This window comes from Lepidochelys olivacea (assembly GCF_965140295.1).
Source record: "Lepidochelys olivacea isolate rLepOli2 genome assembly, chromosome: 9".
Classification (NCBI taxonomy): domain Eukaryota; kingdom Metazoa; phylum Chordata; order Testudines; family Cheloniidae; genus Lepidochelys; species Lepidochelys olivacea.
Genome location: NC_140419.1, coordinates 54,741,935 through 54,768,209, shown reverse-complemented (window position 1 = coordinate 54,768,209; position 26,275 = coordinate 54,741,935). Strand labels below are relative to the sequence as shown.

The following is a 26,275-nucleotide window of genomic DNA, read 5'->3' as shown; positions in this document are numbered from 1 at the left end:
GTGGCTTGGCATGAGCAACTCTAAGGCTGGTAACTATGATAACAACCTTGCAGAACCTGTGTGTGTGTGTGTGTTTGTATGAATGAATGTGTGAATAAATATGAGATTGAATGGAATGTTATAGCTATAATTAACTGCTTACTATGATTCTTTCTGTATTCACAATAAATGTGGTATTTTGCCTTTTTCCCTTTTAATAAGATCCTGCTGGTTTTTAATTTATTGGTACAACATGTGCAGCCATGCAGCTGCCTATTAAGCCCCATGCAGGTGCTCAGGGCTGCGGCGGGAAGAGATGCCTCTCCCCAAGCTTCAGGCCTGCCATGGAGACCCTCCCTTGCCCCCAACCCAACCCAGCCCAGCCCTGAACCTGTTGCAGCTGTGGGAGAGGTGCCCCGGCCCCAACCCAGTCCCGGACTTCCAATAGCTAGGTGCCCCTCCCTCGGCTCCGGCCCAGCCCAGGTGCTGCTGCAGGGGGAGAGAGCTGGGGTTGCAGGCATCTCTGTAGCTCCGGGGAACCCCACTGCACCTCATCCCCCTGCACCCCAACCCTCATCCCCAGCCCTGAGTCCCTCATCCCCAGCCCTACCACAGAGCCCACACCCCCAGCCAGAGCCCTTACTGCCCTGCACTCCAACCCTCTGCCCCAGCCCTGAGCTCCCACCCCACCACATAAATTTTGTTATGTGCACCAATATGGAGGTGATGTGTGACACATCACCTCCATATTGGTGCACATAACAAAATTCATTCTGCACATGAGTGGGAAACATTAGAGGGAACGTTGCCCTACAACAGTGTTTCCCAAACTTGTTCCACCGCTTGTGCAGGGAAAGCCCCTGGCGGGCCGGGCCGGGCTGCTTTGTTTACCTGCCGCGTCCGCAGGTTTGGCCTATCACAGCTCCCAGTGGCTGGGGTTTGCTGTGTCCCTCAGCCCACGCTGCTTCCAGCATCTCCCATTGGCCTGGAGCAGCAAACCGCGGCCACTGGGAACCGCGATCGGCCAAACCTGCAGACGCGGCAGGAAAACAAACAGGCCTGGCCCGTCAGGGGCTTTCCCTGCACAAGAGGCGGAACAAGTTTGGGAACCACTGATCTACAGGTTCAGCTGGGCTGAGAAAAAGGGGCATCTGGGCAGGTTCACTGATCAAATGGGTGGGGAGGTGATGGAGCTGGTCTTCTCTCCAAAGACAGAAAAAAATGATGACATATATAGAGGGTGTAGAAGGGCAAAATAAACCAAGTGGCAGGGATACAGCCCTTGTGGGTATAGTTACTGAATGGAGGAGCTGCGTTTGTTGTCGAGGGTTGTGGGTGCAGCTGCAGAGATCAAAGGTCCGTCATCTCCATTTTGGAAGGTGGAATTCTAGTCTGCATTCCATTGCCAGCTTTTGAGATTTGATCACGAGTGTTTTTCTTAAAGCCCCAGCTCCTGGGGTCATGCTTACCTGAGACGCTCTGCTTTCTTTTGTAAAAAAGGAAATTTTACATCCTGGGGGTTGCAGAGAAAACCTTGAAAACGTGAAGTGAGAGAACTCTATGGCTCAGGACCCAGAAAGCAAAGAAAAAGAACCAACATTTAAGTATTTTTCATAAAAACCTCTTGACTGTTAAGCCAATCACATGATTTCGGGGGCCTGACTCTTATTTCTGAGTGCTCTGGGTTGGCACTCGTGTAGCCTGCATGGGCAGGTCAGAGAACAGCTGGCTACAGCTTACAGCAGGCTCTGGTTGCTGTTGTGCTCGATTTATGTGAGATTTAAATTAAAAGAATGTAACTGTTAAAACATAAGCGCTCTTGCTTTACTGCAGAGAACAAGAGTTACCACCAGGGCAGGAGAGGCAGATGCTGATCACCACTCTTATGCTATCTAACATGGAGAGGCCAGAAAGGAGGCGGCTGTAACAGCAATTAAGAGCTTCTCTATACAAACATTTAGCTTGTGACAAGCTGTAAATCTGGGCTGTAAATCTACCCGTCGCTGGCCTTCCATGGACTAACCTTGTGTGGGCCATTCACTGGCTTTCCATGTGGGGGGAGGGATAGCTCAGTGGTTTGAGCATTGGCCTGCTAAACCCAGGGTTGTGAGTTCAATCCTTGAGGGGGTCATTTAGGGATCTGGGGCAAAAATTGGGGATCGGCCCTGCTTTGAGCAGGGGGTTGGACTACCTGAGGTCCCTTCCAACCCTGATATTCTATGAACTGGCCATGTGGACCCTGCTGATGTGAACTAGCAGTTCCCTAGTGCACTACTGCCTTTTCAAAGTGGGGTAGCTCCTCTGATTGCCAGACACTGGGAATGGCCGACAGAGGATGAATCACTGGAAATCATCCTGTTCTGTTCAGTCCCTTTGAAGCACCTGGCACTGGCCGCTGGCAGAGACAGGACACTGGGCTAATGGACCATTACGCTGACCCAGTATGGCTGTTCTTATGTTTGTATCAGATTGCAAAATGGAACTTTAATGAGTGTCAGCAGGGTCCACACAGACAGTTGCGTGCAGCAGGCTAGGGGGACAGATTTACACCCAGCTTCCACAAACTAAACATTTATGTAGACAAGCCCTCAGTTACAAAGAGTGGCAGGAAATTTGATGTGGTTCGAATTGGGAGGACATTACATTTTATTTTGGACTCACTGGATCTCTGTTTCTTTTGCAGGCATTCCAGAATCCTGGGGCTTTGGCTGGGAGTCATTTTTCTAGCTGGGTTCTTCCATATGAAAGGAAATGTCATCTCGTAAGTCCACTTTCTACAGGGATAGAAAGAGTAAGAAGAACTTGCCATGTGCCACGTCTGTGCAGGGGCAGCAAGATGATCCATCATATCTTATATTTTTGGATTGCTAAAGGTAGCCCTAAGCACAGAGACTAGGGCTAGGATTTTCAAGACCGGGGGCCTAAAGTTGGGCTCCTAAATTCATATCTAGCACCTAAATAAGTGACCTATCAACAGTGTAGAGCATCTAGCAGCTGGGAGTAGCTGCAACAATACTAACAAAGCAAGGGGAGTGAGCAGGAGAAGCCAAAGCCCCTCCCAACCCCCTCAGTAACAAATAAGCTGATTATTGTGTGGAGCTGAAAGAGCCATGCAGACTGGCATTCAGAGCTAATGAGGGCAGAAGAGGGGTGTGCTCATCTGTGCTTTTTAGAACTACAGACAAAGTGCTGGATCTTTAGCTGGTGTCAATTGCCATAGCCCCAGTGACTGCAAAGGAGCAATGCCGATTTACACCAGCTGGGGATCTGGTATATTGACTTCAATAGAGCTATGGCCAATTTACACCAGTGTGGGATGTGGCCCATTGACTTCAATGAGGCTATGCTGATTTATGCCAGCTGTGGAATGGGCCCATTGAGTTCAAGGGAGTGATGCTGATTTATTCCAGGTGTGGATCTGGCCCCAGTTAGCCTAAGGAAAGGTAGTTCAGGTTAAACTTTGGCGGCTCTTTGGAAAAGTAAAATGAGAGGGCCAGCAGGGTAGGAAATGGCAGGGGAAAGCAGCACTGTCAGGTGGAAGAAATGGATTACAACACTAGAGAAAACATTTCCTATGTGCTTTAAGTTCATACAGAATGTGGGGGTTTTCCACCAAGCACCTGAGACCCAGTCACCCCCAGACGAACGTGATGTTTCTCAAGACCCACAAAACTGCCAGCAGCACCATCATGAACATCCTATTCCGGTTTGCAGAGAGGCACAATCTGACCCTAGCCCTTCCTGCTGGCCAGAACTACCACTTGGGCTATCCTCATCGCTTCATGGCCCAGTTTGTAGAGGGATTTAAAACCATCGGACAAAGTTACAACATCATGTGCAACCACATGAGGTTTAACCTCCAAGAGGTGAGATCCTGGGCAGTAGCAGTTCGGGAGGCATCCTGTGAAATGACTGTGGTGCTGTTATTATCAGGGATCCTAGTTTTCCATGATAAAAACCCAAAATTCTCCAATAAAAAAACATAGAAATCCATGTTTTTCCATGATTAAAATGAAATGCTGAACTTTAGTTACCCTACCCACAATACATATAGGTATCAGTTGAACACAGTGTTTTATTGATATATTTACAATTTTAAAGCAGGCCTGCAGTCAGAGCCCTGGCCATTCTCCTGATTATCTGAATTTTTGATGATCTGATCTGGTCTTGGTACCAATTAGATTAGCTAATCGGGGTTCCACTGTATATATTTTTATTTTCTCACAACTGTAAAAACTAAAGATTCTCTGTAAAAATGCAAATTCCATGTTTTTCCGTGTCAACCAGATATCTAGGATCCCTGGTTATTAGCTAGCACTAAATATCACTCTGCAGAGGCCTTTCCCTTCATGAAGTGCATTGCAATTAGCATGTAAAATGTTTTCTGAGTTAGGAATTAGTATGTTGGCCTTCAATCACAAAGCCCACAAGTACTGGGGAATGGCCATCGTTAGCTGGTAATCCCTCTAAGAATCTTAGGACTGACAATTATTTATAAAACAAACAAATGAGACTGGAGTTACCTTGTTTGGCTCAGGGAGGACCCTTTGCTTTGGAAAATAGAGAGTCAACTTCTAGGCCTGGCCATGATCTCTCTGTCTTTCTCTCTTCTTGATAGTGTAACTGGGGGTGAAATCCACTCCATGCTAACAAATCCCAAGATTCAGACTCTATGTGGAGGGCACAAGGAGCGATTTGGGAGGTGAAATCCACCCTTCACCAAGGACCAGAGTGCAGTGTTTGTTGCACAGCCCTCTTCCCACAGCTACTGCTCCAGCCAATGGTCTGGAATAACAGCCACAGTCTCACTGTAGCAGTTGGGAAAATCACTGGGTCTACATAAATGTGGATCTTCACCCCACCACTGGCCTGAACCCAATGTGTCCTTCAGCATCAGCCAAGTGGGGCTGGCCTTGAGTCCACGTCCATGGTGTTTAGGGGAGCACAGGTAATGGGGGTACCATACCCCTCTGTGATTGTTCAGCTAGAAAACCCCTCATGCAGCCCAGGATAAAAGGCCAAACTATTCACTCAGCCCTAACAGGAATGAGAGAGCTCCCCTTTCATATGCTTACTGTACTTACCATGTGAGCTGGTGTAGCTATAGCAGTGTTGGCAAGCCTTCCTAACATAGAGAGAGAACTGGACCAGTTGCCTACAACCTGTCAGTACAGTGCTTGTACTTAGACTTTCCCACCATGACTATGTTTTAACCCCCTGCAAATGACCTACACTGTGCTTGTTCTTTTGGCCTGTTTACCCTTCAAGTCAAGTAGGAGCCATTTTTGTACCACAAAACCTCTCCTGTGCATAAGCAAGAGATACATTAATGGCCACATTGTGCTGTCTTCTTATAAACAGGTCCGAAAAGTAATGCCAAACACCACCACCTACTTTTCCATCCTGAGAAACCCAGTTTCACTGATGGAGTCCTCTTATGCCTATAATAAATTTTTTACACCAGCATTTAGAAGATCAAAGGATGTGAATGCGTTTCTGGCATCTCCATGGACATATTACAATATGAGTGAATGCACAAATAACATTCCTGCGAGGAACTACATGTGGTTTGACTTTGGCTATGACAACAACGCAATGGACACTGAGGACTACGTTCAGAGTGTCATAGCGGAGATCGAACAGGCTTTTCAGCTGATGTTGCTAACTGATTACTTTGATGAGTCCATGGTCCTGCTGAAGGACACTTTGGGCTGGGAGCTGGATGATGTGGTTTACTTCAAGCTGAATTCCCGAAGCCAGGACACTATCAAGAGCATGACCCCTGAGAGCAAGGAAAAGGTAAAAGAATGGTGCTCATTGGACTGGAAGCTCTACCAACACTTCAACAGAACCCTCTGGAGGAGAATTCAGGAGACAATAGGGCTAGAAAAGTTGGATCAGGAGGTGAAACTCCTGAGAATGAGACAAAAGGAACTTATGGAGCTGTGTCTCTTGGATCCAGTGCCGATAGATAAGAACAAGATCAAAGACAAAAAACTTCAGCCCTTCCAGTCAGGGCGTGCAAATATTCTGGGCTATAATCTTAAAGAAGACATGGCTAATGAGACTCTGAGAACCTGCCTGAGACTGATCCTGCCTGAGCTTCAGTATATGTCATATCTGTATGCTCATCAGTTTCCAGAGAAGAGGAGGAAGAGCACAGCTTTTCCCTTGTGGCTGAGATGACAGTGTTGGTGGATTGTTAATATCACCCACAGAGCAATAATGCTTATAACATTCCTATCACCTTGTTCATGTACCTCCCAGAGATGTGTTTACATTTTTGTGGCCTAATGGATTTAACCCATGAAATTTCCTTACAGAGTTTTCAGATCCGGGAGTGGGGTAGGGAGACAGAAGGGGTGTGGCAGGAACACAGCACTCCCCAGCTGACTCCATTTGCCATATGGTTCCCTGGATGTCTTTGCTTGCTTCAGCCTACACCAGGGGCTGGGCTGGGGTGAAGTTGGCTAAAGAACCAGGGAGCTGTGACTGGTTCCCTAACCACCTACTGTCTCTGCTGTACAGAGCAGATACTGGCCTTTCCTCTGTGGGTGAAATACTAGTTTAAATCACAGCATCAGGTTTAGTAAAAATACCTGCACTGATCTTGTTGTAAATGGAAAATACTGCAGAGAAGTGACTCTGCACTGGGAAATTCCTGTTTCCCATTCTAGGCTAACGCAGGGATTGCCAGTGCATTATAGGTCAATTTCGTGCACAAAGACATTCCAAAGACTAGACAGCATATTTAACAGGCCTGAGGGAAAGCTTTATATTTCAGTTTATTTGATTGTACTTTATATCACAAGTCAGTGGAACTGAGCTCACAGGATGTACCGTGCCAGCTGTTGAAACACAGGAACAGACTCCTGAGATACAACATCCCTTTGAGTCTGGAACATAGACACCGACTGCTACTGGTGCCGGTGAGTGCTCGACCCCCCCCCCCGGCCACTACTCCACCACTGCCCTGTCCCCTCCTGCCCCCATTCCAACCCCTTCCCCAAAGTCTCTGCCCCCTCCCTGCCCCTATTCCGACTCCTTTCCCAAATCCCCACCCTGGCCCCGCCTCTTCCCTGCCTCCTCTCCTGAGCACGCCACATTCCTGCTCCTCCCCACTCCCTCCCAGAGCTTGCTACAGCTGTTTGGCAGTGGCAAGCACTGGGAGGTAGGCAGAGGAGTGGGGATGCAGTGTGTTCGGGGGAGGAGGTGGAGGTGAGGAGAAGTGGAGTGGGGCAGGGAGCTTGGCTGCCGGTGGGTGCAGAGCACCAACTAATTTTTCCCCATGGGTGCTCCAGCCCCAGAGCACCCATAGAGTCAGTGCCTATGTTTGGAATATATTCGCCCCCCCGCCCATGTAATAGCTACAGAGAACAGACTATTCAAGGGCTCTGGGAGGGTAGTAGGTTATTTCTATGTACGCAGAAGCAGTGTGATCATTAGCAGGGCTACAGCCTGGGACCTTCAGAATCAAAAGCACAAGCCCCACCTAGGAGAGATAAAGGAGTTATGCCATGAGCCATCGCTAAGTTGCAGGCTGTGATGCTCAGTGGAGACAGGAATGTGACCACACACATGCACTAAGCCAGGCTCTCGTACTTGGAACCAGAATCTCCACAGACAGACCAAGCCAAGCCCCAAACATCAGCCCAACTCAGAGAAGCCAATAGATGGCTGCGATTTCAGTCAGCAGAAGATGCTTCAAGCTGGACTCACCTTTTTCTGTCAAATGTTGCCCTCTGGGCTCGTGATTTTACACAGCAGCTGTCATCCTCCAGCTAGCCCGAAATGTGTCAGGTAGTACAGAGCACAGTGAGGCAGAGTATTACTGTCAGCTAGGTTAGAGAGATGTCAGTGTCATTATCCACCATTAGAGATTTAAGGAAAGATGTGAGATTATGCAAATGTTCCTTTTTGAGACAGCAGCATGGTCTAATAGATAAATCATAGAATCTTAGAATCATTTATCAACATTAAATTTCATCTGATGATGGTGTGTAGTTTGTAAAGATTGTCCTCTGGTCTGGGTTCCTTCAATGAAAGGTAAATAAATAGCATATAAGGTGTTGTATACTATGTTAATAATTAACAATAAAGACTGTGTCATATTAATCTGTTGCTCCTGAACAGATCTTTGCAGATTGGGATAGTTTTTGAATCTACAGATTGAGAGGTGGTCACATGTGCAAACACTTTGTGACAGGACATGGAGTTCAAGTATTACAACTCTTCCAGTGCAATGGCATTGCTACAGTGCTCAGAGTGGTAAATACGACACCCCTCTCCCTTATCTGTCCCATGTCAAGGGCAGGAATTTTAAGTGTGCAGTAAATCAATAAGGGTGATATATTTCATCAACTGTTTCCTACCTCAGTTACTGTATAAGCACTGATTACACAATAAACCCATTGAAAACAGGTGACACCCATTCCTTCCCTGGAGCACTATGGCTGCTAGGTCTTATTCCACCTTATTGCCATGCTGTGCCATCTGTCCTTCCCCACTCAGCAGCACTGCGGTGGGTATAATGGAGAGGGTTAATAATTACAGTGCAGTGGGCAAGGGCCATGTTTGCTGGTGTCACTATACCGGTACAGCGATGCTGGCAAGCCCTCCGAGCATAGCCATAGCTATACTGGCATAAATGTGCCTTTGCTAGTATAGCTTATACTGGGCACCCAAGTGAAATGAACTGTTCCCCCAGTAGCACTTTTAGGTTGATGTAACTGGTCCACCATAGGGCTTTTGCTGGTATAGCAATATCACAGGTAATCACACCCCTGAGTGACAACTATACTGACAAAAGTTTCTGGTGTAGACCTGGAATAAAGCTAAAACCACTGTGGATGCCTTGGTTAACTGGGCATAAGGAGAGAGCATAGAGGTGGTGGAAAGGGAGTTAGTCTGGAGAAGGGAAAGGGGTGAATGCTGAGCTTTACAAATTAAATAAAAACATGGTGCAAGCACTAGTGCGAGTCTCCATTGCAATCCATGCTGCTGTGGGGATAGGAGTGCATGCAGTAGCTACCGACAAACTCCAGAATCCATAATCTGGAACAGTGCCACTCTACCAGTGGGTTGTGATGCCTGGGGCATTAGCAATCAGAAGAGTCACAAGGGAGTGAAAATATTACTACAGCCTAAAACAAAGAAAATCTTGCTGCCCCACTTTCCACACACCCTGTATCCTTCAAGGCCAAGTATCCCTATCACCTCTTGTAACTCACGCGCACACTCGTATATTACACAGGCTGATCATTGTTACCATGGAGACAGATTTTTACTCTAACTTTTGTAGTAAATGTTGGGGGAGGGGTGCAAACATTCTTGCCTTTGAGTAAGGGGTCACCAGCCTGACAAGGTTGAGAAACTCTGAGCTAAAGCAAAGGAATGAGGTCAGCACAGTGCCCTCCAGGGGGCAGAATGGGGCTCTCTCCCTGCTGGGGGCTCGGTGGAGGGTGCAGACCTTGTTATTCATCCTCCACAAGAGAGGAAAACAGAGGCTCTTCCTTCACTTCCAGAGGACAGACTCAGGCTGTCTTTTGCCAGACAGCAATATTGGCTTCCCCCCGCCCTTGGTGGGACGGGTTTCCCGACTTCATCTTTACTCCCTCAGGAGGAGAGCTCCCAGCAATGAGTCCTTCTGCATCCACCCCAGGGAGGATCACTCCAAGCCCATGCTCCCTCTTCAACTCCCACTCCAAGAGCAGCTTCCATCACTAGCTCTCTCATTGCCGCTTACAGGGAAGGCCGGTCCTTTTGATCACCTTCCATTTTGTCTGTTTAGGATGGACCCTAGGGCTAGGCTGAAGGAAGCTGCTCACATTTGTTTTACTTCCTGTAGCCAAGGAGACCTGCCATGTTGTTCTCCTACAGCTGAGACTGGGTAGCTATTCTCTCTCCCTTTTGAACCTGCCCTAGAGGGATGGTGACCCTCCCACCAACCTCTAGCCAGGACTGGTGCTCCTAATCCAGTGGGCTATTCTTTGTCTCCCTAAACTCGGTGACAGGAAGGGTTTGAAGACCCTTCTCTACAAATCAGGTGTCTGTGCCTGCCTTTGAAGGGGGTGTGATAGCTAAAATGAATAAGGGACATGTATCATCTAAACTGAACCTGGATGTCCTGATTCACAGAGGGGAGGGACACAGAATAGACAAATGCAACCCCTGCCGGAAGGTACCGTACCATCTTCCAAGTCATAATCATGTATAAGCAGGCAAACACAGGGCACAGGAGATCCAACAGGGAGTCCAGGACTGGAAACTAGGTGACACCAGTTCCACAGAGATGCCATCTATATGGCACCAAAGAAGAGGAGACCTCTCTGCTGTACTAGCTTGTGGCCCTGTAAGTGGGGGGAGAAGAGAAAGGGTGGCAGCTAAAACAACAAAGGTGTTGCCGGCACCCAGTGCCGAGAGGCTAAACAACAGCTGGAGTTGGTTCTCCACCCGGTGTGCTACACCCAATAATCACAACTGGGTGGAGAAGCAGAAAAGTTTATTTGCAGCTGCAAAAAGGTACAGGGAGAATAAAATATCAAATCCTGCACACAGAGCAGGAAGTTACACAGGCTTTTATACATCCTTTTTCCCAGCATACTTATCCAATAGCAAGCTGCCCTAAGTATCCATATAGCCAGCCAATCCAGTTCCCAGCTAGTGCCCTTGTGCGCTGTATCATTTCTTAAACCATACATAAAGCTGCTTTATTCAGCATTGTTCTTCCATATCTGCCCTGTTTGGCCTTGCTTAGTTTCAGGCAGTCTGACTCTGCAACATATTGTTGCAGATCCTCAGCATAACTGCTGCGAGTGCCTCCAGGCGGGGGGGCCAAGGACACTTGGGCCTAGTACGCAGAGCTGTTGCGAGTGCCTCCAGGCAGGAGGGGGCCAAGAACACTTGGGCCTAGTGTGAGGGGGCTTCATTGACACTCGTGGTCTTCCATCCCCTCGAGTTACCTAGTGGCCATGCCCCAGTGTCCTCAACAACTCCCTCCTTTGAGAACGCTCAACAACCTTGGCTCTGAGTTTTCTCACTTGGGCTACTTATTTCTTTACAATAGGACTTTGCATAAGCACTTTGTGATAGCCCTGAAGAGAATGACTTATTAACTTTTGCAAAAGGGCCCTAACACATGATACTGCACAGCATAATACCAATAATACAAGCAATACAGGAAAGAGAAGTTTCAATAAATAAACCACCAAGCCAAAATGACAAACCCCAGCCTGAAAACAAGGTTTGCAACCAATCACTCTATGGGACAGTATAGGCAACCTGTGCTCCGGCTCGGGCATGGGCCTCGGCCTGTACCACCTTTTCATAGATCTCATAACTGCTACCATTTACATATACACAACATCGGGGCCCAACGAGGGCACAAACCCCTCCTTGGGATGCCAAGAGATAGTCCAAAGCCAGTCTGTTTTGGAGGGAAAACGTCCTGAGCTGCTGTACCTCTTTATTTAATGTTTTTACTGCTGATCCTAAATCACTAACCGAGTCCTCTAACTCTAAGGCCACTTTCTCATGTACCATTATGCCAGCATGTACTTTCTCAAGTACCAGCATGCCATGGCTGGCCCGGTAAACAGTGGCGCTATTTCCAGTACAGAGCACCCTACAAGCTTCTCGGTTATGAGGGAATTCTTCATACTGCCCTCTAATGCCGTGGTCAGTCGCCGCAGGGTGTTTTCTAGTGACTTAACAGAGGTGTCTTGGGCATTTCTAATCTTTCCTTTGGGCAGTGTGGCAGTTATGGAAAGATGAGGAACTCCATGAGCTATATAACAGCTATCTGTCCAGTTGGCTGGCAGCACCTTGTAAGCCTTTCGGCCACATGCAAAATAGTGACCCTCTAGGGCCCAGTAAGGACTGTTTCTTAAGGGGATTCCTGGGATATTTAAAGCTGCTTTGGCTGCTTTTCCAAACAGTTCATATGCCCCTAAGGGGGCATCCCATCCTCCTGATTGGGTACAAGTGGGGGCGTTTCTAATTGCGCCGTTCAAATTACACTTGCCATAGGGACCACTACAAACCCACCATTGGCTTGCTACATTGGAGATATTAACTGGACGGCAAGTTATATTTCCAAACCTTTCTTTTGTGGTAAGATTATTTGTAAGAGTTTCCCTAAAAGGGGAGGAACCATTACACCCACACTGCTGGCCTCCCCTTTTGGTCTTTATCCAATACCCATCAGCCCACTGTGTAATAACACAGGAGCTTTTTCCCACAGGACGCCCATAGTGATCAGATTGGTTTCGGGTAAAACATAACACTCCCTCAGTGAGTACTGCAACTGACTACTCCTGGTCCTGATAGGTGGCCTGCTGTAAAGAGGTCTTATTCCAGAATGGCGAGTCTGTTCTTTCCTGCTCTTTGGTGGTGGCTAATTCTGCTAAGATCAAGGGCAGCATGTCAAGGGGCATTCCCGTTTTGGGGGACAGTGGAGTTGGAGCACATACACAGCAATCAGTCTGGTTTGTTAAAGTAGCAACATGGTGTGCAAGCGAAACAAAGGAGTTATGCTCCCGATATGCACAGTTTGGAAATACCAATACAGAGACTAACAATGTTACCCAATTAATTATCACCAGAGTCTTTTTAACCCAGGGTCTTTAGTACCTGGGTGGGCCCATTTCAGCGTAAAGGTGCCCACTATTTGTGTCTTTTAAACAGTAGCTTTAGCCCGAGATCATCACTAGATGAGGAGTCCGCAGGTTGGACGGTCCACTGTTCTGCTGACGAGGGGGCGGGTACTGCCTTCAGACGAGAGTGATGGATCCAGTTCTTGTGTCCCTCGATCTTTGCCGCTGTATGGGAGATCAGCAGGACGGTATAGGGTCCTTTCCACTTTTCCTGGAGAGGCTCGTCTTTCCAGGTGCAAACAAGCACAGAGTCACTGGGCTGTAAGGAGTGGACGAGAGAGTCCAAGGGGAGAGGCTGGGAATCCTTGGTATACCTGTGAAGAGACAAGAGAACAGGAGACAGGGAACACATATACTGTGACAAAAAACCATTCCCCAGCTCCCATTCCCCTGACAGAACCGGGGTGCCATTCATTCATTTATGCCCTTCCAAACATAATTTCAAAGGGACTAAGCCCTAATCTACCCTTAGGGAGAACGCGGATACGAAGTAGGATGAGGGGCAAAGCATCAGGCCACCGCAGTGAAGCTTCTTGGCACACTTTTGAGAGATGCCGTTTAAGGGTCTGATTGGTACGCTCCACTACACCACTGGCTTGCGGTCTCCAGGGCGTATGGAGTTTCCAGGGGATCTGTAAGGCATGTGAGATGCTTTGAATGATTTTTGACGTGAAGTGTGTCCCGCTGTCAGATTCCATCCACAGGGGGAGTCCAAAGCGAGGAATGATCTCCTTAACAAACTTGAAGGCCACTGTTCTGGCAGTGCAATTACGGCATGGGAAGGCTTCTGGCCATCCGCTGAACCGATCCACTATAACAAGGAGATATTTGAACCCTTGGGTCCGGGGAAACTCAGTAAAGTCTATTTGCCACACTTGTCCGGGGCCCGGAGTGGGTTCTAGGGCAGCTGGTGGCACAGGATGTCCCGGTCGGGGGTTATTCTTTTGGCAGACTAAGCAGTCCGCTTGTACCTGGGCAGACAGGGGTCGGAGTCCGGAAGTGATAAAGTATTTTCCCATTAGTTGGATAAGTGCTTCCCTGCCAGCATGAGTGGTTTGATGTAGTTTCTGCAGCACCAGCTGGATCAGGCCCTTTGGTAAGAGGCCTTCCCTTCTGGGGAATGGAGCCATCTCTCCTTTTCCCGGAGACCGAGTTTGTCAGTTAGCTGTCTCTCCTCCCCAGAGTACTGAGGGGTGGAAGCTCCCCTACTGATGGGATAAGGGCATGCATATGGGCGTTCTCAGTCTGATGGGATGGCAGGGTGGCAGCATGCTTAGCCTCTCTATCTGCCCGGGCGTTACCTCTGGCCACATCTTGATCCTCCCTTTGATGGGCTTTACAGTGTACCACCGCCACTTCCGAGGGGAGTTGTACGGCTTCTAGGAGCCGGAGGATTTGGGGCCCATACTTGACTGGGGAGCCTTGGGCTGTCAGCATTCCCCTTTGCTTCCATAGACCAGCATGAGCATATCAAAAGCATACTTTGAATCAGTAAAAATGTTGACCCGCTTTCCTTTTGACAGTTCAAGTGCATGGGTCAGGGCTATTAGTTCGGCAAGCTGGGCAGAGGTCCCAGCAGGCAAACCTTCAGCTTCCACAGTGTCATGGAGGGTCACAACAGCATAACCCGCCCTCCTTTGCCCATCTATTACAGTACTGCTACCATCAGTGTACCACTCATAATCTGCATTTGGGAGGGATTTAAATTTAAATCCGGACGGCTGGAGTACTGGGCATCTATGATCTCTAAACAGTCATGTTTTTGTTCCTCTCTTTCTGGAAAGAGAGTGGCTGGGTTAAGGGAGGGGCAAGGCTGTAAGGTGACTTCAGAGTTCTCTAACAGCTTAGCCTGGTACCGAGCAATCCGAGCCTGGGTGAGCCAAAGCCCTCCCTTTGCATCCAATAAGGCTCGGACCATATGGGGAGTATAGATTTGCATAACCCCTTCCAATGTTAGCTTCTCAGCTTCCTCAAGCACTAGGGCAGTAGCTGCGACCGCCCGTAAACATGCCGGCCAACCCTTTGCAACCTGATCCAGTTGCTTAGAAAAATAAGCCACGGGACGTCTCCATGCTCCTAACAGCTGTGTGAGCACTCCTAGGGCCACCCCCTTTCGTTCATGTACATACAACTGAAACGGCTTAGAGAGATCTGGCAGGCCCAGTGCTGGGGCTTCCATCAACTTCCTTTTCAAGATTTTAAATGCCCTGTCAGCCTCTGGGGTCCAATAGAAGGGGTCATGATCTGCTCCTTTTACACAGTCATACAGAGGTTTAGCTCACAGTCCAAACTCTGGGATCCATATCCTGCAAAAGCCTGCCATACCCAGAAATGGCCTGAGCCGCTTACGATTACTTGGGGTAGGAACTTGACAGATAGCTTCCTTTCTTTCGCTTGAAAGCTGACGCTCCCCTTGCTGTATGTGAAACCCGAGGTACCATACCTCTGGGAGGGCGATTTGAGCCTTACTCCGTGCTACCTGATATCCCCGGAATCCAATAAAATTCATGAGGCTCACGGTGGCTTTAAGGCAGGGGGTTTGGCCCACAGTGGCAATTAATAAATCATCTACATACTGCAGAAGGAGGGCCTCCTCATTATCCAACTCCTCTAGGTCCCTGGCCAGAGCCTGGCCAAAGAGGGTGGGGCAGTTTTTAAATCCCTGGGCCAACACTGTCCAGCAAAGTTGCTTTTTAACCCTTTTTCGGTCCTCCCACTCGAAGGAGAAAATCTCCTGTGACGGGGTGGCAACTGGGATGGTAAAGAAAGCATCTTTCAGATCGAGGACTGAAAAATGGGTATACTGTCCCCCTATAGAAGCCAATAAGGTATACGGGTTAGGGACAAGTGGGTGCAGCGTCTTAACCCGTTCATTGACTGCCCTCAGGTCCTGTACCAGCCGATACGTGCCATCAGGCTTCTGTACGGGTAGAATGGGAGTGTTCCAGGCTGACTGACATTCCCGGAGAATACCTTACATTAGGAATTATTAGGGTGAGAAACTGCTTGATTCAAAACTTGCTTAGGCCTTGTCTACACTACGAAATGACTCCGATTTTACAGAAGTCGATTTTTGGGAACAGATTGTATAAAGTCGAGTCCATGCATCCACACTGAGCACATTAATTTGGCGGTGTGCGTCCACAATACTGTGGCAAGCATCGACATTCCAAGCGGTGCACTTTGGGTAGCTATCCTACAGTTTCCACAGTCCCCGCTGCCCATTGGAATTCTGGGCTGAGCTCCCAAGGCCTGAGGGGCCAGACATTTATCACAAGTGGTTATGGGTAAATGTTGTCAGTCAACCCTCCCTCCGTGAAAGCAACATCAGACAATCATTTCATGCCCTTTTCCCTGGATTGCCCAAGCAGACGCCATAGCACGGCAAGCAAGGAGCCTGTTCAGCTCACCGCAGCAGTTATGACCATTGTAAACACCTCATGCATTATCATGCAGTTTATGCAGAACCAGAACCTGAAAAACCAGGTGAGGAGGCAATGGCAGCGCGGTGACGAGAGTGATGAGGGCATGGACATAGATTTCTCTAAAACCGCAGTCCCCGGCAATTTGGAGATCATGGTGTTACTGGGGCAGGCTCATGTTGTGTAATGTTGATTCTGGGCCCAGGAAACAAGCACAGACTGGTGGGACCACATAGTGTTGCAGGTTTGGGATGATTCCCAGTGGCTCAGAAACTTTTGCAGGAGTAAGGGCACTTTCATGGAACTTTGTGACTTGCTTTCCCTTGCCCTGAAGCGCATGGATACCAAGATGAGAGCAGCCCTCACAGTTGAGAAGCGGGTGGCAATAGCCCTGTGGCAGCTTGCAACGCCAGACAGCTACCGGTCAGTCGGTAATCAATTTGGAATGGGCAAATCTACTGTGGTGGTTGCTGTGATGCAAGTAGCCAACGCAATCATTGAGCAGCTGCTATCAAAGGTAGTGACTCTGGGAAATGTGCAGGTCATAGTGGATGGCTTTGCTGCAACGGGATTCCCTAACTGTGGTGGGGCTATAAACGGAACCCATATCCCTATCTTGGGACCGGACCACCAGGACAGCCAGTACATAAACCGCAAGGGGTACTTTTCAATGGTGCTGCAAGCACTGGTGGATCACAAGGGACATTTCACCAACATCAACGTGGGATGGTCGGGAAAGGTGCATGATGCTCACGTCTTCAGGAACTCTGGTCTGTTTAAATGGCTGCAGGAAGGGACTTACTTCCCAGACCAGAAAATAACTGTTAGGGATGTTGAAATGCCTATAGTTATCCTTGGGGACCCAGCCTACCCCTTAATGCCCTGGCTCATGAAGCCATACACAGGAACCCTGGACAGTAGTAAGGAGCTGTTCAACTATAGACGTTTATGGAGGGGTGGGAGGTTGAGGCAAGTCACCTGCCCACTGAATACACGCAGCCCGGCACCAGGGCGACTAAAAGAGCTCAGCAGGGTGCGGTGCGCAACAGAGAAGCTTTGAAAACCAGTTTCATGACTGGCCAGGGTACCATGTGACACTTCTGTTTGTTTCTCCTTGATGAAAACGCGCCCCCTTGGTTGACTCTAATTCCCTGTAAGCCACCCGCCCTCCCCCCTTGGATCACAGCTTGCTTGCAAAGGAAATAAAGTCACTATCATTTAAAAACCATGTATTCTTTATTAATTGATTATAAAAACAGGGAGATAACTCACAAGGTAGCCCGGGTGGGGTGTGGGAGGAGGACAGAAGGGAAGGAAAAGGCCACTTCAAAACTTGTTGAATGACAGCCTTCTGTTGCTTGGGCTATCCACTGCGGTGGAGTGGTTGGGTGCCCGGAGCCTCCCCACCCCGCAGCTTTCTTGGGCGTCTGGGTGAGGAGGCTATGGAACTTGGGGAGGAGGGCGGTTGGTTACATAGGGGCTGCAGCGGCAGTCTGTGATCCTGCTGCCATTCCTGAACCTCCACCAAATGCTGGAGCATGTCCGTTTGATCCTGCAGTAGCCTCAGTGTTGCATCCTGCCTCCTCTGATCTTCCTGCCCCCACCTCTCATCTCGATCGTCCCTCCTGTCCTCACGTTCATTGGCCGCTTTCCTGCACTGTGCTACTGTGTCCCTCCACACATTCTGCTGAGCTCTGTCAGTGTCGGACGACTGCATGAGCTCAGAGAACATTTCATCGTGCATGCATTTTTTTCGCTGCCTAATCTGAGATAGCCTTTGGGACGGAGGAGGGAGGCTTGAAACATTTGCAGCTGTGAGAGGGAAAAAAGGGAGAGAAGTATTTAAAAAGATACATTTTACAGAACAATGTCTATACTCTTTCATGGTGAACAACACTATTCACATTACACAGCACATGTGATTTCGGTACAAGGTCGCATTTTGCATCTTATATTGAGTGCCTGCGGCTTTGGTGTTAGAGATCACACACGCAGTGCCAGGCAACAGAATTCAGCTTGCAGGCAGCCATGGTAGCCATAGTCTTTCGGCTTCTGCAACCTTCATAACAACAGTGCCCTCCTTTCCCATACCAAGCAAAGCCCGTTGAGTTGGCCATTTAGTGCTGCAGTTTTCGTGTTAACGTGCAGCAGCAGAAATCAAACTAACCCCCCCTCATCCAATTCTCTGGGATGATTGATTTACCCTTCCCCCCACCGCATGGCTGGTATCAGAGAAGATCCCTGCTAGCCAAACGTGAACAGCTCAGCGCCAATGGCACCCTGCTCCGCCCCCCACCGCTTGGCTAACTGCGGGAGGATTTCTTTTCAATCACAGGCAAACAGCCCAGTAGAAACGGCCACCTCTGAATGTCCCCTTAATTAAATTCCCCTATTTCCACCAGGTTACCATGAATAATATCACTCTCCTGAGGATAACAGAGAGATAAAGAATGGATGTTGCTTGAATGCTAGCAAAAACCTGGACCATACGCTGCCAGGCTTTGTCATGCAATGATACCAGATTACTTGCTACTATCATGGCATAGTAAAGTGTCCTACCATGGAGGATGGAATAAGGCTGCTCTCCCCAGAAACCTGGCCAGTGCATCCGAGTTCAGAGTGCTGTCCAGAGCAGTCATAATGGTGCACTGTGCGATAGCTCCCGGAGGCCAATACCGTCAAATTGCGTCCACACTAACTCTAATTCGAAAAGGTGATGTCGATTTCAGCGCTAATCCCCTTGTTGGGGAGGAGTACAGAAACATAAACTCGTAGTGTAGACCAGGCCTTAGTCTGTAGAATCTAGACTGTAATTTTATTTTAATTTCTTATGTAACCAACTTTGAGCTTTTATGCCTGCTAGTTATAATCACTTATAATGTATCTTCCTGTAGTTAATAAATCTGTTTTATATTTTACCTAAAACAGTGTGGTTTTGGTTGAAGTGCTTGGGGAACCTCAACTAAGGTTAACAATGGCTGTTGCACATCCACGATCCTTTGCTGGAATAGTGAACTAATTAATGAGCTTACACCATCCAGAGGAGTCTTGAGCAGTGTAAAATGGTATATTTCTGGGGTGCAAGGCTAGAGTCTCGGGTGACTGGCTGGTGCCTCTCTGTATATGATTCATGAATGGCTTAGACAGCATTCGTATAAATTAGCTGGGTGTGGGTCTCCACATGCTGATGGCTGAGTGATCACAGAGCCTGGAGGAGTTTGTGGCTTCTCACTGGCATAGCATTGTGAGAGACAGCCCAGGCTGGAGAATTAAGGGACACAGTGGTCCCACAATTCCCGGTGGTACCCCAGTGATCCTGTCACAGTAATCTCTTTCTTCTAGGTTTGACTAACTGCTCATCCTTATCTTGGTTTGCTGGTTTGATGTCTGTCCCCCAGAGAGTCTGGACAGCCTTCCACAAGGTTTACTCTTTTGAGGGTCCTAATCCCCAGGGCTGTCCCTAGCAATTTCGGTGCCCTATGCAACGCCCCCCCCCGCCCCATGGGGGGGACTGTGTGGGGCCTCAGGCCTCCATGGCGGGGGACTGGCCCCAGGCCTCTGTGTGGGGGAAGGAGAAGGCTTGGGAGGCAGGGGGGAAACCGCTCCCCAGCACGAGCCGGCGGAGCAGAGTGGGTTGGGGCCAGGTCGCTCCACTTCCTGCTGCCTGGTGATTGCAGGGCAGGCCCGACCCCACACTTACGGGGTGGCGGGAAGTGGAGTAACCCAGCCCCAGCCCGCTCTGCTCTGCTCCCCTGGCTCTCAGCCTTGGGAAGCAGGGGGGAACCACCCCCCAGCACTCACCAGTGGTGTGGCGCGGGCTGTGGCCAGGTCGCTGCACTTCCTGCCACTGGTGAGTGCAGGCCTGCAGGACAGGGGCAGAGAAGGGGTGGGGGGCATGGGGAAGAGGTGGGGTGGGAGCGGGGCAGGGGCTTTGGGGAAGGGGTGGAGTGGGGGTGGAGCAGGGGTGGGAAGAGGCGGGCTGGGGCGGAGCAGGGCAGGGGCCATGGGGAAGAGGTGGGGTGGGAGCGGGGCAGGGGCTTTGGGGAAGGGGTGGAGTGGGGGTGGAGCAGGGGTGGGAAAAGGCGGGCTGGGGCGGAGCAGGGCGGGGGCCATGGGGAAGAGGCGGAGCAGGGGCTGGAGCAGCACACAGCTGTGTAGGGCACCAGGAAATTTGGTGCCCCATTGTTCCTGGTGCCCTACGCAGCTGCGTACTTTGCATATGGGTAGGGATGGCCCTGCTAATCCCTTCTCTTTTTTCTCTTGTATGCCTGTCTGTTGTGGATGAAGAGGAGATAAAAGATGTCACACTCCTGTACCAGAGATGGGCTAGTCACAGACCAAGCTTCTGCACCTCAGCTTTCTTCATCATAAGGTCCATTAAGGATCTGCCTAATACAGCTTTCAGAGTAACAGCCGTGTTAGTCTGTATTCGCAAAAAGAAAAGGAGTACTTGTGGCACCTTAGAGACTAACCAATTTATTTGAGCATAAGCTTTCGTGAGCTACAGCTCACTTCATCGGATGCATACTGTGGAAAGTGTAGAAGATCTTTTTATATACACACAAAGCATAAAAAAATACCTCCTCCCACCTCACTCTCCTGCTGGCAACAAAGCCCGTTGCCAACTGTGCCCACATATCTATTCAGGGGACACCATCACAGGGCCTAATAACATCAGCCACACTATCAGAGGCTCGTTCACCTGCACATCCACCAATGTGATATATGCCATCATGTGCCAGCAATGCCCCTCTGCCATGTGCATTGGTCAAACTGGACAGTCGCTACGTAAAAGAATAAATGGACACAAATCAGATGTCAAGAATTATAACATTCATAAACCAGTTGGAGAACACTTCAATCTCTCTAGTCACGCGATTACAGACATGAAAGTTGTGATATTACAACAAAAAAACTTCAAATCCAGACTCCAGTGAGAAACTGTTGAATTGGAATTCATTTGCAAATTTGATACAATTAACTTAGGCTTGAATAGAGACTGGGAGTGGCTAAGTCATTATGCAAGGTAAACTATTTCCCCTTGTTTTTTCCTACCCCCCCCCCCCCGACGTTCTTGTTAAATCCTAGATTTGTGCTGGAAATGGCCCACCTTGATTATCATACACATTGTAAGGAGAGTGGTCACTTTAGATAAGCTATTACCAGCAGGAGAGTGGGTTTGTGTGTGTGGTGGTGGGGGTGGGGTGGGGTGGGGTGAGGTGAGAGAATGTGGATTTGTGCTGGAAATGGCCCAACTTGATTATCATACACATTGTAAGGAGGGTGATCACTTTAGATAACCTATCACCAGCAGGAGAGTGGGGTGGGAGGAGGTATTTTTTCATGCTTTGTGTATATATAAAAAGATCTTCTACACTTTCCACAGTATGCATCTGATGAAGTGAGCTGTAGCTCACGAAAGCTTATGCTCAAATAAATTTGTTAGTCTCTAAGGTGCCACAAGTACTCCTTTTCTGTATTTTGAGTGTCCCATAATGCTGTTGAGAGTTCAGCTAGCTCCCTTCTGTGTTTTGGAATGGTGGCTGCTGGATCCTGCAAGATCAGTAGTTTATGACCCCCTAGAATTACCACTGTGACCTCTCTGGCTTTTCTTACAATTAGATCTTTTTGCACAAAATAGAGAAATCATACAATCTGGTAGGAGGGATAGCTCAGTGGTTTGAATATTGGCCTGCTAAACCCAGGGTTGTGAGTTCAATCCTTGAGGGGCCCATTTAGGGATCTGGGGCAAAAATTGGGGATGTGTCCTGCTTTGAGCAGGGTGTTGGACTAGATGATTTCCTGATGTCCCTTCCAACCCTGATATTCTATGAATCCTGCCTATTGAAATGTTAGTGGGGGAGCATGCAGGCCTCTGAACTCTTTCTCAATTTTTCTAGCTCCTGGGTATAAGAAGGTGTAGGAGATGCCTGCTTTAGAATTTACACTGAATCATAGAATCATAGAATATCAGGGTTGGAAGGGACCTCAGGATGTCATTTAGTCCAATCCCCTGCTCAAAGCAGGACCAATCTGTCCACACAATCCTCCAGATCTTTTATGAAGATATTGAACAAAACTGGCCCGAGGACCGACCCTTGGGGCACTCCACTTGATACCGGCTGCCATCCAGACATGGAGCCATTGATCACTACCCATTGAGCCCGACAATCTAGCCAACTTTCTATCCACCTTATAGTCCATTCATCCAGCCCATACTTCTTTAACTTGCTGGCAAGAATACTGTGGGAGACCGTGTCAAAAGCTTTGCTAAAGTCAAGGAACAACACATCCACTGCTTTCCCCTCATCCACAGAGCCAGTTATCTCGTCATAGAAGGCAATTAGATTAGTCAGGCATGACTTGTCCTTGGTGAATCCATGCTGACTGTTCCTTATCACTTTCCTCTCGTCTAAGTGCTTCAGAATTGATTCCTTGAGGACCTGCTCCATGATTTTTCCAGGGACTGAGGTGAGACTGACTGGCCTGTAGTTCCCAGGATCCTCCTTCTTCCCTTTTTTAAAGGTGGGCACTACATTAGCCTTTTTCCAGCCTTTTTCCCTTTGTTCCACTCCTTCAGGGAGGCCCCTGATCCTTAGGTTACTGCTCCTCTCACAGTTCTTTCTTTAAGCTTCTCTGCAGGGTCCCTCTTTTTGAACCTAGCATTTTAATTCTATTCTACAGCAGAGCTTCAGCGTCCAATCTCTCCCCTATGCCTGTCTCCAGACTGATCACTCTCACCCCCATTTTGCTGAGATCAGCATTAACTTTAGCCAATTTGGCATCTAGAGGGAGATCTAAACTCAGAAATCAGATCACCAAAACCTTCCTCTCCTGAGAGGCCTGGCTGGGCCAGGCAGCTACTGTAACAGAATGCCAGACTATATTATACTGTACCACCATTAGGTGACACTATGTGCAACATACATTGTTTAAGCTAACCATATCTAACCTGGTAGAGCATTAAAGGATCTTATGGAAGATATATTTTGTGCATCTGTCAATATCTGGTACAGAAGCTTGACCTGCTAGTAGCAGCCCTGTAACCTACCATGTACAAGAAATATGACAGCCACCATCTTGGATTTTTCCAGCTCAGCCTGCTCTGCAATCTCCCTACCTTGTAAATTCCTTTTCTAGAAATGGAATCATAGAAATGTAGCCCCGGAAGGGACCTTGATACTTCTAGTCCAGTCTCCAGGACAGAGGCAGGACTAAGTACTATCAAGACCATTTCTGATAGGTGTTTGTCTAACTTGTTCTTAAAAATCTCCAGTGACAGAGATTCCACATCTCCCTAGGTAATTTGTTTCAGTGTCTAACTACCCTGTCCCTGACAGTTAGGAAGTTTTTCCCAATATGTAACCTAAATCTCCCTTGCTGCAATATAACCCCATTACTCCTTGTCCTGTCCTCAGTGGTTGAGAAGAACAATTTATCACCCTCCTCTTTATAGCAACCTTTTATGTGCTTGAAGGCTGTTATCATGTCCCCTCTTAGTCTTCACTTCTCCAGATTAAACAAACCCTATTTTTTTCAATCTTTTTTCTTAGTTCATGTTTTCTAAGACTTTAATCATTTTTGTTGCTCTCCTTTGGACTTTTTCCAATTAGTCCACATCTTTCCTGAAGTATGGTATCCTAAACTGGACACCATATTCCATTTGAGGCCTTATCAGTGCTGAGTAGAATGGAAGAATTATTTCTTGTTTCTTACTTACACCACTGCTGCTAACACACCCCTTTCGGTGCAACAATATTACATTGTTGACTCATACTTCGTTTGTGAACCACTATAATGCCCAGATCGCTTTCTGCAATACTCCGTTCTAGGCAGTCATTTCCCATTTTGTACTTGTGCAATTGATTATTGTTTCCTAAGCGTAGTACTTTGCATTTGTCTTTATTGAATTTCTGCCTATTTATTTCAGACCATTTCTCCAGTTTGTCAAGATCTATTTGAATTCTAATCCTGTCCTACAAAGCACGTTCAACTTCTCCTAGTTTGGCATCATCCACAGACTGTGCTCTTTACACCATTATCAAAGTAATTTATGAAGATATTGAATAGAACCAGACAGTGTTCCCTCTAATCCATGTGTGGAATGAATTTTGTTATGTGCACCATATCAAGGTAATGTGAGGATTTGCGCCACCAGTAGAAACAAAAAACCTAGATATAATATATATTTTTAAAAAGTTACCATAGCGATAAGTACTCCAGCCAGGACAGGGTAGGCATTTTAGAATTCACTAGTCAAAGAATTAAATTTAAGTGTAAGAAAGAAATAAAAATTATGAAATGCATAGATCAGTCAAAACACTAAAATCACACACTTTGAAAGAACTATTAAGTAACAACAACAACAATAATACACGTATGTGATGGGAGATGAGTGTGAAAGACAGAGTGTGTGTGCATGTGTGAGTGAGACCGAGACACACACTGTGTGTGTGTGTGTGTGTGTGTGTGTGTGTGTGTGTGTGTGTGACACAGAGAGACTGCCTTTTAAGTAGCTCGGCATTCAGCAGTCTGAAGCCTGCTCCCTGCTTGTTCAGACACAGCAACAGCTGCCAATCAGCTGCCTCTGTCGTGACCCCTGTCGTGTCCCTCACCCGGCTCTGTGGAGATGGGGTACAGGGGTGGGAGGAGGGGACATCCTGACATCAGTGCCCCTCCTTCCCTCCCCCCTGCTCTGCACAGCAAGCAGGAGGCTCCCAGGAGCAGCTGGCCAGGGGCTCCAAGGCAGAGGGCAGGAGCAGTGCAGCAGTGAGGGGAGGGACACATGAAGTGCGTGGCACATGATAGCTTCTTGGGCGCAGCCGGGCAGCTTAGAGGGAATTTAGGAATCAGATCCAGGACAGATCCCTGCAGGACCCCACTTGCTATGCCCTTCCAGCTTGATTGTGAACCATTGATAAATACTCTGACTGCACTTTTCCAACGAGTAGTAGGTTTTGTCTAGGCTATAGTTCTCTAGTTTGTTTACAAGAATGTCATGTGAGACAGTATCAAAAGCCTTACTAAAGTTGACATATATCATATGTATTGCTTCCTCCCTATCCACAAGGCTTGCTTCCCTGCCAAAGAAGGATATTAGGCTGGTTTGATATGATTTGTTCTTGACAAATCCATGTTGACAGATGGGAACTCCATATGAAGGAGATCTATTAAGGAATTAGGTGAGGCTTTCTGGGGAGTCATGGGGGACTGGGGAGTAGTGAAGGCTGAGGATTGTGCCAACTTCAAGCAGCCATTCTGCTCTGGTGATATCACTTCTCCTGCCCCACCTCCCCGCAGTTCTTTCTATTTTTTACTTTCCTGACAATCAAACGGTAGACAAACAACACAGTAATGAGACATATGAAGACTTGGAGGAAGGGTGACTTTCGATGTTTTACTCATTACAGACCCCTAGAATGCCTCAGTTCAGATCTCTGCAGTGTCATTGCCTGAGTATGGCACATGCAAGTATTTTTCTACTGAGACGCCTTTTTTGCCAAACTTTCTGGCTGATTATGGCTTCCTTTTTTGGGTGGGGTCTTACCTCTTGTGGTGGGTTGTACGTATTTGTCAATGTTATGGGCCTCAGCATGACACTAAAACTGTAGAGCAACTACAAACTGTGAGAACCAAACACATTTGATTCCGTCTCCCTTCCAGTTCTCTTTAGTCTGGAAAGAAATTGGAACCCCTTTTCTGCGTTGTGACCCTGAGTCACCTCTCCTCTGTAGCCATCTGCCACTGCTCCTGGGATTTTACAGGTCCTGCCTGTTAAGAGAAAGCCATATAAGAAATGTCTATACGCATGAGTATATGTAGATAACACAAAAAGTGCCATTTTCTGGCATGTAGGAACTGCGTGACTGGGCAACAAAATGGCAGATGAAATTCAATGTTGATAAATGCAAAGTAATGCACATTGGAAACCATAATAAGCTTTAGCAAAGCTTTTGACACAGTCTCCCACAGTATTCTTGCCAGCAAGTTAAAGTATGGGCTGGATGAATGGACTATAAGGTGGATAGAAAGTTGGCTAGATTGTCGGGCTCAACGGGTAGTGATCAATGGCTCCATGTCTAGTTGGCAGCCGGTATCAAGTGGAGTGCCCCAAGGGTCAGTCCTCCGGCTGGTTTTATTCAATATCTTCATAAATGATCTGGAGGATGGTGTGGATTGCACTCTCAGCAAGTTTGCAGATGACACTAAACTGGGAGGAGA

General features: G+C 47.9%; 1 protein-coding gene across 1 annotated transcript; it reads left to right on the top strand.

Annotated features, from left to right (window-relative positions):
* Nucleotides 1–1,684: 1,684 nt before the first annotated feature.
* On the top strand, nucleotides 1,685–6,165 carry GAL3ST2 (galactose-3-O-sulfotransferase 2; the record flags this gene model as incomplete). Its single annotated transcript, XM_084638243.1, has 3 exons — nucleotides 1,685–1,692; nucleotides 3,566–3,845; nucleotides 5,341–6,165. 3 exons carry the CDS (start codon nucleotides 1,685–1,687, stop codon nucleotides 6,163–6,165), a joined length of 1,113 nt encoding a protein of 370 aa, XP_084494369.1.
* Between the last annotated feature and the right edge of the window lie 20,110 nt (nucleotides 6,166–26,275).